The sequence below is a fragment of the Lactuca serriola genome, chromosome 2, assembly GCF_051521515.1.
Source record: "Lactuca serriola cultivar US96UC23 chromosome 2, Lser_US96UC23_V15, whole genome shotgun sequence".
Lineage (NCBI taxonomy): Eukaryota > Viridiplantae > Streptophyta > Magnoliopsida > Asterales > Asteraceae > Lactuca > Lactuca serriola.
In genome coordinates this window covers 149,915,479-149,927,570 of record NC_136409.1, presented here as the reverse complement: position 1 = coordinate 149,927,570, position 12,092 = coordinate 149,915,479, and the positions used below count along the sequence as shown (strand labels likewise).

Genomic DNA, 12,092 nt, shown 5'->3' with positions numbered 1-12,092 from the left:
ATAGGCACTGATATGTGTTTTGATCTCAGCAACAAATGAACAAAAATAAGTGAATACATCAGAGCGATTTTTTGTAGGATATAACCAGTAAAAAATAATTGAATACATTGGTGCAATTTTTGTAAAATAATTGAATACATTGGTGCAATTTTTGTAGGATATAGCCGGTACAAAAAAAATAAGTGAATACATTGCATAGATTTTACAAGCACCCTAGACATTAGAGTAAACCAATTCAAATAAGTATGTGACTCATTTATTAACTCTAGGGATCAAATAAACATGTTGATATTTAGCAAACTATCACAACTCATAATTTAGGTTTGACAGATGACCAAATTAGGAATATAATCTCTTCAAAATTGAAGAGATCGGTGACCCAAATGAAAATGTAATTTAAATGGAGATAATGACAATAATCCAAATGGGGATTTAGGTCTCTAAAGTTCAAATATATAACGTCCACCTGATTCTTGTCCTCTACCAATTATTTACTTTGTTGAAAGATCTTGAAAAACAAAATAATCAGGAAAAATGTGACACTACAATTCAATCCATGAGTAATTTCACTGACTGGTAGCAAATTAAAAGAGAAATTAGGTAGGATTAAATCATTAAAACTAGAGATAATGTAAAAGATAGGGTAAGATCAATGGAGCCAAATCCTATAACTTTAAGGGTAGACCCATCAATAATGGTAGCATAGGATATAGACATATGAGTATGTAAGTTTGAGAAGACACTAAGGTTACATATCATGTGATCTGAAGCCACTAGAATCAATAACCCATTTAGACGCATAAGATAACAAACATTTACTATAGATGTTTGTCTCAAGAAAAATGGCATCCAACACATGTGAATATTTGTATCCCAAAATTTGAACACACACTTCCAAAGATATAGTAATAGAACCAGAACCAGGAACTACTTGACCATCCTTAGTCATTTTCTAATCTTTCTGGAAACTAGGTCACAACTCCAAGGGGTTTCAATAAGAAAAATATGATCTTGCCAGAAGAAACAACACAATCACATGATTCTTAGGCTAGAAAACTTATAATACATTGCACTTACATAGTGCCCGAATCAAAACTTAAAAATTAAATAGAAGAAAACGACATACTCATAGGGCGCCCTAGCCAAAAAATAGAAAATATGAATAATGAATGTGTTTTGAACCGTAAATTCAATATAAACATTAATTTTGTTATGAACAATGTCCGTGATAAGTCGCTCGTGAACAATATTCAGTTTGAACAGTGGAGCTAATGTGAACAACACTCAAGATGAATACTGAATTAGCATGAACAATACTCATGACGAATAATAACTCACTCGGATGAAGAGTGCTTCCACACTTATAGGGTGCTCAACACAAATAATTCTTTAACCCTAAGATTAGCTCTAATACCATTTAATTAGTAACTATAATGCAAAGAATACTTGTTTGTACTTGAGAGAAAAAAACACGAAGTAAATACACAAACTATATATATATATATATATATATATATATATATATATATATATATATATATATATATATATATATATATTGTCCTTAACACCCTTTCCTTGTAGATAATAGATACCAAGTACTTGAAACTTTCCTTTAGGTATAGTACTTTCTCAAAGATATGTACTTTTACTCCTTCATCATACGCACCCTGTTGGAATTCCACCAAAAATATTCCTTCTTAATTATAAACCCTTTTCTTCTAACATCGATCCCCACATACCTAATCTAGCCTTTTGTTCGGTCCTGATACCTACAACCAACACAATGTCATAGAAAAAACATACATCGTGGCTTAGAGAAATCATGCCCATCATTAAAACAAATATGTATGGCTAAGAGGCAATCCTTGACGTGATCTAATTCGATCAGGAAAAAGTCAATGTCAACGAATAGGCTTCAGATACAACCATACATGTAGCAGACTACTACAACTAGCAAATATTATGTATAGGCTATAGCTCTTATATACCTCCTTGTTACCCTTCTTGCTTCCAGGGTCCTCCAAATCGTCTCCCGTAGTACATCCCTGTATGCCTTCTCTACGCCAATGAGCATTATATATCCCATTTTTCTCTAAATTTCTCTAAAAGGTGTATAGGAGGTGAGCACGTTAGATGTTGCTCTCCCATCCAATACATGGAATCGAATTGATTTTCTGATATAGTTGTTTCACATCGCAACATGACCTCTACCATTCTCTCCTATAGTTTCATTGTGTTACTAAGAAGCTTTATATTACTATCTAGGCCTGGCAATCGTGTCGTGTTCGGGTTGGCGTGTCGCGGGTTGGCGGGTTGGCGTGTCAAAATATGTCAACCCAAACACAACCCATTTAAATATACAGGTCACGGATTGGTGGGTTTGGAACATAAACTCATATATGACCCACCAACCCATTTATTTTAACGGGTTCACAAGTTGGCGGGTTTGTGTGTCAGATTTGGGTTCATGGGTCTGAATTTTACATATTTAAGTCTTAAACATCCAAATGAAAATTAAAAACATTCATAGAAACATGTTACAAACTTAGCCTTATAGGTTACGACTTATGACATTAGACCATTCACCACGAGTCATAATATTAAAACAGTCAAATGGTCTATGAATAAATGGTATATTTTTGTAATACTTATTAAATATTAATACTTGATACATAAATACATTTAAAAATAAAATATTTTTTTTATTAAGAATATTTATTTTTTGAAAAACTCATATATGACCCGTTTAATAAACGGGTTGGCGGGTTGAAAAACTCAACCCAAACTCATTTATTTCGTGTCGTATCGCGTGTCATGTCGAGAATTGTCAGCCCTATTACTATCACAATATTAGATCTCCACTCCTACATATGATATCTTGTTGTCTTTAAAATGTTGAAAAGGTTCATCAGCCACCAAACTCCCTCTTTCAAAGGCACAACCACACACTAATAGGGATTTGGTTTGGCCTTATGTCTTTGTCCCTTCCTAGCCTCCTTAATGCATTTTCACGTCCTCACTTTTAATCTTTGGGTAGAAACATTCACCTTAAGTCTTTTGGAGTCTTTTAGTGCTCTCCACATTCTTATCCCTCACAAATAAAGTTGACTTACCAAATAAAGACCAAAAGTAATTACCACATTTTCTTCCTATATCTTCATGTTTCAGTAAAACACGAGCATGTAAAAAGAAAGCTAAGAAGCAAGTATGTATCAAGAAGAACATAAATAAAGTACGTAGTAGAGAAAAGTAGAAGACAAATTGTCAAAACAAATCATTTGAAGGGAGGGAGTTAGATATTTTATGTTTTATAACCATAGATATAAGAAATCAAAAAAATTTAAAGTATTATGTCTATTTTTTTGCTTGAAAGCGTACAAGAATTTGTAATGACAAAATATGAGCCAAACTCTCTATAAGAAAGATGTGGGACCCATGCAAACGAGCATGCCACCCTTATCATTTTAATGTGATTTCGTTTTTTTAATCAGTATCCAAGCAGCACCCACCCCAGATTCCCAGAATGTGCATATATTGGCCCTGTAACTCAAGCATCGTTCTTCATAAGTTTAACTTCCAAAATGGTTAACAAAGTTTACCTCTTTCTATCAGGAACAGATAGAATACATAACATGCACCACTATACCAGTATTCTTATTGCAATCATGTATAACAGAGAACTATATGTACATGTGTATACTGAATCTACTGAAGAGAAAAATGACATTACCTGGTAAAAACAGAAGAACGGGTGAATTGGGTAAAGGACTTTCATTCCCATCTGCTACCACTGGGCAAAACCACCTGGGAGGTCCGCCATCAGGTTTAATGATGTCTTTGGCTAAATCAAGGTAATCTTTCACACTCTGAGTTCCATATCCATCATCCCACAAAGGTTCAAGCTTTTCTTCTTTCCATCTACTCTTGTCATCAATAACATTTGAACCAAGTATCTCCCTCCTTTCAACATCATTCAAAGACCCAACTCTCTTATTTAAAGAAACTCCCTTAACTGAATTTGCAGACTTCTCAAGAGATGAATCTGATGCTGTTTTAGTGCACTTAACTGAAACTCGGGAGGATGGATTCTTGTAATAACCTGATTTCAAAGCAAAACATGGTGACAAATTCACAACTGAAGTTGTAGCTTCTACAAACATATCTTTAGACCAGATTCAAATTTGGTTTCTTGTATCACAATTTGCTATAACCACTTGCAGTTTGCATTAAATATTGAGGGTTGTAGCTTCAGCAAGAATGGCTCAAAAACAGTTACCAGTTTTGTATCAAGCGAATGGTGAAAACCCATACAAGGACAACGAAACGTAACGTGAGGTTTTTGAACAAAAATAGAAAGCAGAAGGTGAGTGGGTGTACGAGTACCAAACAGAAAGCTTCCACATGCAACAACTGTTAACACCATGGAAAGTGGTAGAGATAGAATCCTAGAAAGGGAATGATGCGCAAGTACAGCGGAGAATATGTATTTCGTCCTTTAATGTTAGTCTTAATGCAGTTTAAATTTGGCGTACCTAAGTGTATGCTTGATTGATTTTGAAATAGGACACTTAACTACTATCATAAAAAGGTGAATTATTTTTATTAGACTATTTGGTTAGTATATTTGTAATTTTGGATTGATTCGAGTAAAACCAAATTCATATGTTAAATTGGTTTTGGATATGTTAAAAAACCAATTAGTCCAAAAAAAAACCCGAATAAAACTTTGATATTTATTTATTTATATTATTTATATTTAATATAAATCTTTAAATTTATTATTTGTAAGTTATATCTTTAATACTATATAGTAATTAATGGACTTCGCTTATTTTTTTTAAATCATGCATAATGCAATAAAATATCAAACCCCTTAATGTAAACCTTTTAACAATTAATTGGAAAAAAATCAAATGCCAAAGGAAATCAAACGTCGCTTACCTTATGTCTATCAAAACAACTCCAAAAAGCATATGAAATTTTGAATCATTGATTAATTCGGCGCTTCCTTTGGTTGTCGATTGATTCAATCGTGTATATTATGTTCGTGTGTTTTGCAATTTCGTGCTATGACCATTGATTAGTAAGTAAGATTACATAAGCTAACGTTTGACATAATTTTGTTTTTTTTTATTTATTTATGCATATATATTAACCAAAATGAATCAAGAACCAAGTTCAATCAGAGATATGCAACAAGAAGTCCAGATAAACCATTGAAAGACAGAATAAAAAGAAAGCGAATGAACCAAAGATCAAGTGGTTGGGATTATTTGTTAAGTATACTGAAAAATATGGTTTTCACACAAGCGAGATGTAAGTTTTGTCCTAATAAAACTTTTTCTTGTGATAGTACAACCAATCACTACTAGAAAACAGACCTTTAATGATGCGCTTTTTACGACACGCACCGATTAATGATACGCAAAAGGCGTGCCCTAAAAATAATGTTAGATCTTTAGAAATTTGAAGAATTTAGGACGCGCATTTTTGCGGGCCCTAAAATCAGTGTCTCACAAAAAAAACACGGAGGGCGCATATTATAAAATGTGTGTCATCTAAACATGTCGTTTTATAATTTTTTTAATGAAACGCACGTTTTTAGTCAGGGGAAATGGCATCCCAAAAATTAAACACCCCCCCCCCCCCAACCTATTTGCTCCTCTCTCAGTCTCCCTTGTTCCCTCTACTGATGCCTCCACCTTCTTCCACCAATGCTAATCTTTGAATTAGCTAGAAAGAAACCCTAGGGCCTTCATCTTCACCTACATCCAGCACCTCCAACCCTTCTTTGTTCGTCCAACACAACTCGGGCTTTAATCTGCAAGAAAACCTCCAACTACATCCTCTACATGAAAAAAAAAACAAAAAAAAAACCCTAATTGGCAGCCACATGTTGACGTCAGGTACCCTTGAGATGAAAGCCTCATTTTGATGTAGAGATCCCCTTGGGCTCTTATGTTAGGGCCGATTTCTCAAACCCTTAGCATCCCAAATTAAATAACCCTAATCTTTCGTTCGTTCATCTTAGTGGCTAGAGAGGGAGTTGTTCAAGTTTTTATGTAGGGCTGTCGGATTTTTGAGTCACCATCGAGGGAGAAGACGGAAGAGGACCTCAAGACAAACTTTGCTCCAGCCTAAGGTATCGATTCTTGTTCTTTTCTTCTCCTTCTTTTTTTGTTTTTTACGTCAATTAAGCACCACCTACCGTCGTGGCCGGCAGCCTAGGCTACCGACGTGTTTCTCTACCACCACCCACAACCATTAGGTGGTTGTGGTTGTATCTGAAATAGACTAATGCAACATTTAAAAAAAATTAGTCCTAGTGCAACTCTTTCCCATGTGAAAAAGAAAGAAATAGAGTGTAGTCTCGAGAGTGATGCAAGCTGCAATTTGATAAAGCGTTTTTTTATGTTCTTGGATTGTCAAGTTTAACAGCCTAGTTGTCGAATTTGTCAAAATGACCATTTTGCCCTTGTCTCTTTCATCAACTTATACTTTTTTTTCAAATTTTTCTCATATATAAAATATCCTTGATTCGGTTGCATTGTGCAGCAAACTCAAGTTACTTACAGTAGTTTTTTGATCTCTCTTATTGTTGATTTTGAGGGACTATAAACGCGATATAATCGCTCGGAGAGCTTTAGCAGACATTGTTTCTTCAACATCTTCCATGCCCGAAAGGGTGTATGAGAAGTCCCTTTACTGTAAGCTTGTTTACTTAAAGTGTAACACCGTAAATTTCAAAATAATTTTTCGCAAATATAAAAACATTTCTCATTTAATTTTCATAAAACATCAAGTTTAAATCTCCAATTCACACCATACAAAATCCCAAGATCACATATCATAAAAATCTCATGCGTGTGTACAGATCAAGCCAGAGCCTTCCCACGGTCACCACTAGTACCTAAAACAAACAACACTAACACTGTAAGTACAAAGCTTAGTGAGTTCCCCAAAATACCACATATAACACATATTAGCCACTTGAGGCTACAACTTTGTGGGTCCGTAGACCCTACTCTGTGAACCCACTGGTTCTAACTCTGGGAACCCTCCGGTTCCAACTCTATAAACATGTACAGCATAAATCACATAGAAATAATGCAGTACAACACATAACATACATATAGCATACAATTACTCTGTCACATAACTCTGGTTACCTACTCAAGGTAAAGTATAGTGAGAAGACTCACCTCGTATATCTCGATAACTCGCGAATCCTGGAATCACTCGTGCTCGATCCTCCGAGCTATAATCCTCCTATAACATCATACATCTCTAATTAACACTTTTACCACTAAGGTTGACTACCCCTATCAAGTCAACACTGGTCAACTCTGGTCAACGGTCAACTTTGACCGGACTCGGCGAGTGTACTAGAGCGACTCGGCGAGTCTATACGGGCTCACCAACTCTCTAGGATTCTCTCTCGACACGTCGAGTACTCCCCTGACTCGACGAGTTCCACCTGGCATGAATCGCGGGGCCACCACGACTCAACTCGCCGAGTCTCAAGAACAACTCGGCGAGTTCCAACTCGACTCAGTCCACCTGTTAACCCTCTCTAACTCTCCCTGACTCACTGAGTCGACCCTTAACTCAGCAAGACCACTCGCTAAGTGGTTAAGGACAAACTTCATGCTACTCGCCGAGTCTGTTCTTCGGACTCGGCGAGTCCATGCCATGCACCAACTCAATCTCACTTCTGAGGTCAGATCCGCTCCAACAACTCATAGATCTGGCCCTCACAAGCACATTCATCACGTAAAGTTCATGTCTTGGTGCTCATAACACACCCCATAACTCATAAATGGTGTTTTGACCTTAAGCACAAAGACCCCAATCCAAAACCCCCATGGATTCATAAAAAGCTTGGACAAAGGGACACTTTGGACCTCTAAGGGTCCAGATCCAGAACCTAATTCGCTTAAGGGACCAAGGAAGCACTAGATCTAGCCACAAAAGGGCTCAATAAGCCCTAAATCAACATGAACATCAACATAACAGAGAATAGCTTGAAGATAGTACCTCAAACGTGATGTTCTGGACCTCAAACCTTCAGGAAGTGGCTCCTCTTGTTTCCCCTTGGCTATTGCTTCCTTTCCCTTGCTAGATAACACCTCCAAGGTCAATAATGGCTCCTTGACTTACTCCAAACGCTCAAGCTCACTAGGGTTTCAATCAGGGGACTGGTGAGCACAAATGACGGCCATAAGGCCCTTTAAATAGGATCCAAACCCGAGAAATTAGGGTTTCATTAAACAGCGCGGACTCGCCGAGTCCAGGCGCGAACCCGCGTCCAGAACCGCGATCCTACTCGGCGAGTTTGAGCTCCAACTCGCCGAGTCCCCTCACAAAACACCAAAAATATATGCATAAAAGATACCTGGAAATCCGGGCTGTTACATAAAGTACCGTTTTACCCTCGTTCCATACCAGTTTCTACTTTTGAGTCTAAATAAATCAAGGACCAAGCAGTCAAATAACAAATAGTATGGCAACCATTTAATAACCTCATAAATACTTGCTATTGTTGTTATTTAGATCTTATTTAAGCTTATAGTTTAATCACTTGATAAAATAATTTATAAATTGTAACAACTTATTTTGTTTCCTTAGGCCTCAGAAATCTGGAAGAAATCAAACAACAGTCGCTATCATTAATGCATTGCTAGACCTCGGAATCAAAGCAGTAAGTCATGATCATTTTAGGCTTTTCAGCTGTTAACAAATTATAATTTTGTATATTAACATTTGACTAAAATCAAATAGAATAGATAAACTTATATTTATGTTCAGTGACAATTATTTATTAATTTCTGGAAAGATATTCTGATTTTTTTATTTTACTTTTTAGAGAGCAGCTCCATAACAAACGGATATTTTCTCTTTCATGCCAACGGCGGATTGAACCAAATGAGGACATGGGTGAGTTCTTATCCCTCCAAATTTATTATTTTTAGAATTCTTACATGTTACAATTTTTCTATTTTTAGTAAGGGTTAAACCAATATTAATTATTATTATTATATATCTCAGATGTCTACTTTTAATAAAACCAATCTTATTTATAACGTCAGATATGTGACATGGTGGCTATCGCCAAGATAATGAACGCCACTCTCGTTCTCCCATCTCTTGATCATCAATCTTTTTGGACAGATCCGATGTACTCAATCCTTTCTACTCTTGTCTATAAAGAAATGGAGTATTAATTTACTCTTCTAGAACAAAGGAAATCAAATGAATGAAAAGTAGATGATTTTTTTATATATATGTTATATGTAGAGGAAGTATGAAGAAGTTGTGTATACTCTTGCTCAAATGGAAAAGAGAGTTGTAATGGCAAAATCTACTTTAGAGGCAACAATGCAATACAATTATGGCCAAGTTAAAGCAGTACAACCAACAGGGTAAGGCTACTTACTTATCTTATATCTATTATTATTATTTATTGCTATATGTTAATGTTATTTTTTTATTAATATATAGGTTAATTCGTCTGGAATCTAACACAGTTGGAAGAAGGTCGGGGATACTTTCATTTGGACTTGGTTATACAAATAGGTTATATAGTTAGGGAAAACCTCTTAATACCAATGTACAATCAGATCCCCTTAATACCAATGTATTACAATTTTTTGACATGATGTTATTAGATGAAATTGATTGTTTTGGTATATATTTGTTTCCATATTTTTGTACTATGCGTAAATGAGTATCGAAAAGACGTGTCGTAAATGTATATCGTAAATGTTTGTTGAAGTTTATGACATGCGAATGTGTGTCATCTTCTTTTATGACAGGGGCTTTAATGATACGCAATGTGTGTCCTAAACGCGTGTCGTAAGGTTATGACACGCAAATGCGTGTCATCTTCCTTTATGACAGGGCCTTCCTTGACACGCAATGCGTGTCGTACACGCGTGTCGTAAATGTGTGTCATAATTGCGCGTCGTAAATAGACGACGCGCAAAAGCATGGCGTCTCTCGTTATGGCAAGGCCTTCCTTGACATGCATTTGTGCATCGTCTGAGCGTTTTACGACACGCATTGCGCGCCGTAAAATGCTTTTTTTTAGTAGTGAATGGAACCTCTAGTTTTCTTAAGCATTCTAAGGCATGTCCCAATAAACCCAATCATGTTGCCCAACATACTTTATTATAATTCCACTCTAATACCATTAGTGGAAAAGAAGGAGAATGTTCACTTTCATATTAGAGATACAACACATGTTAATCATGGACGAGCTGTGACATCCCCAAAATCTCGGCCAGAAAAGACCGATTTTCATTTATGCTTTTAAATATTTTCAGAGTAAATCCTTTTGATTTGAAAGAATTGCGGAATTTGTTCCCAAAAACAAAACATGATAAAACATTGTTTACCGAAGCATTTCATAAAAGAAATGTATTTTCATTATAATCAAAACTCGGGGTGTCATGTTCCGATACAGACCAATAAGCATAAACGAATACATTACAAGTCATATAACAAATATAAACATATGCAGACTTGTAAACAAAACAACTTGATGGTTCATCCATCTCATGCCCTTCCGCCACTACCTGTAATACAATTTAAAACTGAGTGGGTCAGGCTTGGGAGCCTGGTGAGCATATAGGGTTTTCAACCCACAATAAATATCATATTTAATTTTCACCAACCAACAATAACCCAATTACCCATTCCCGTTATTCTCACTTTAATGTCCCTAAAACAACTAACATAAGGGACCTAGTCTAAGAATATTTCATCGGGGCGACAACACATGCTTCGGGGGTACCTCAGCAATATAAGTCAAATAAGGCAACCATGAGGGGGATGGAGTACAGCGAATGAACACCCAAGTTCATTAACACCTACAGGTGGCGAACCTGCTAATGTTTCCACAAGACTGTCTAGAATAGCCAGTGGTCGTCATCTAAACTCCGCTAGATGACTCAATCAAACAACAACGAGGCCTCTCATCTGTTTATTACACACCAACTGTCTACCCATGTTCTACCCAACATATTAGTAGATAAAAATATACATTTGTATACATAGTTTAAAGAAAACCTGTATAGCATGCTTTAATCAACACATATATCACAAAACAGATGAGGCACACACACACATAACTCATATTTCATAAAGAAATAAGCAGATCTGTAAGATAGAAGAGAGTGAATACTCATTCACACATAACACAACCAAATATATACACATAGCACGTATTTTATATATAATACTTCGTATTATTGTATTTGGAAAGAAAATAACTACACACTCACTTGATCAGAAGATGATCGGACAGCACTACGGCTTATAGAAGTAGTAATCCACAGCAGATCTGGAAGATCTTCACAAAAATCGAACTTCTCGCGGGCAGAGCTTCGACTCGGGAACCGCACTTCTCGGGATCTTCGGGATCTCGGGACTTGCTTCGGGGCTAGAGTATGATACCGGGGCTTCGGGGTAGCTTCGGGGGTTTTTGCGCAGAGCTTCGACACGAAAACGAGAGGGAATTGGCAAAAATACCCGGAACCCTCGCATCCTATTTATAGGAGGCTGGAGCCTCGGAGTACGCGGGGCGTACTGCCCAAAACGTCATTGCTTACGTATCCGAAGTGCTCGAGTGCGAGTGTCGACATCCCTCGGAGTACGCGGGGCGTACTCGAGTACGCGGGGCGTACCTCGGATCAGATCGGTGACTCCTTCGGATAATGCTTCCGAATTTTGATTTAAATTTAAATACAAAATGATTAATAAACTTTGGAAATTCATAACTTCTTCATACGAACTCCGTTTTCGACGTTCTTTATATCCACGGAAAGGTGAGACCATGCTCTACGACTTTCGTTTAGACTCCGTCGGCTAATTTTTGACTTTATTTTTATTAATTATTTTTAATAGGCCGGGACAGAAACTTTCGTTATAAATTCATAACTTCTTCGTTTGACGTCCGTTCTCGCCTAACTTTTTATCGCTTCGATACCAATAATGAGATCTTCGATTCTCATTTAGATTGCTTCGGCTAACAACCGCTCGATCTCAAATCGAGTAAAACAGGTTGTATACCGCTAAGCCGGAACTTC

The 12,092-nt window shown here is 36.6% G+C and overlaps 1 protein-coding gene across 1 annotated transcript in view; it reads right to left on the bottom strand.

Annotated features, from left to right (window-relative positions):
* LOC145086994 (phytyl ester synthase 1, chloroplastic-like) overlaps nucleotides 1–4,317 on the bottom strand; it is a 32,544-nt gene extending 28,227 nt beyond the window's left edge. Inside the window, exon 1 of the mRNA XM_079024879.1 lies at nucleotides 3,734–4,317. Coding sequence (XP_078881005.1) covers nucleotides 3,734–4,163 — 430 coding nt within the window. The 5' untranslated portion in view covers nucleotides 4,164–4,317. The remainder of the gene's footprint in view (nucleotides 1–3,733) is intronic.
* Between the last annotated feature and the right edge of the window lie 7,775 nt (nucleotides 4,318–12,092).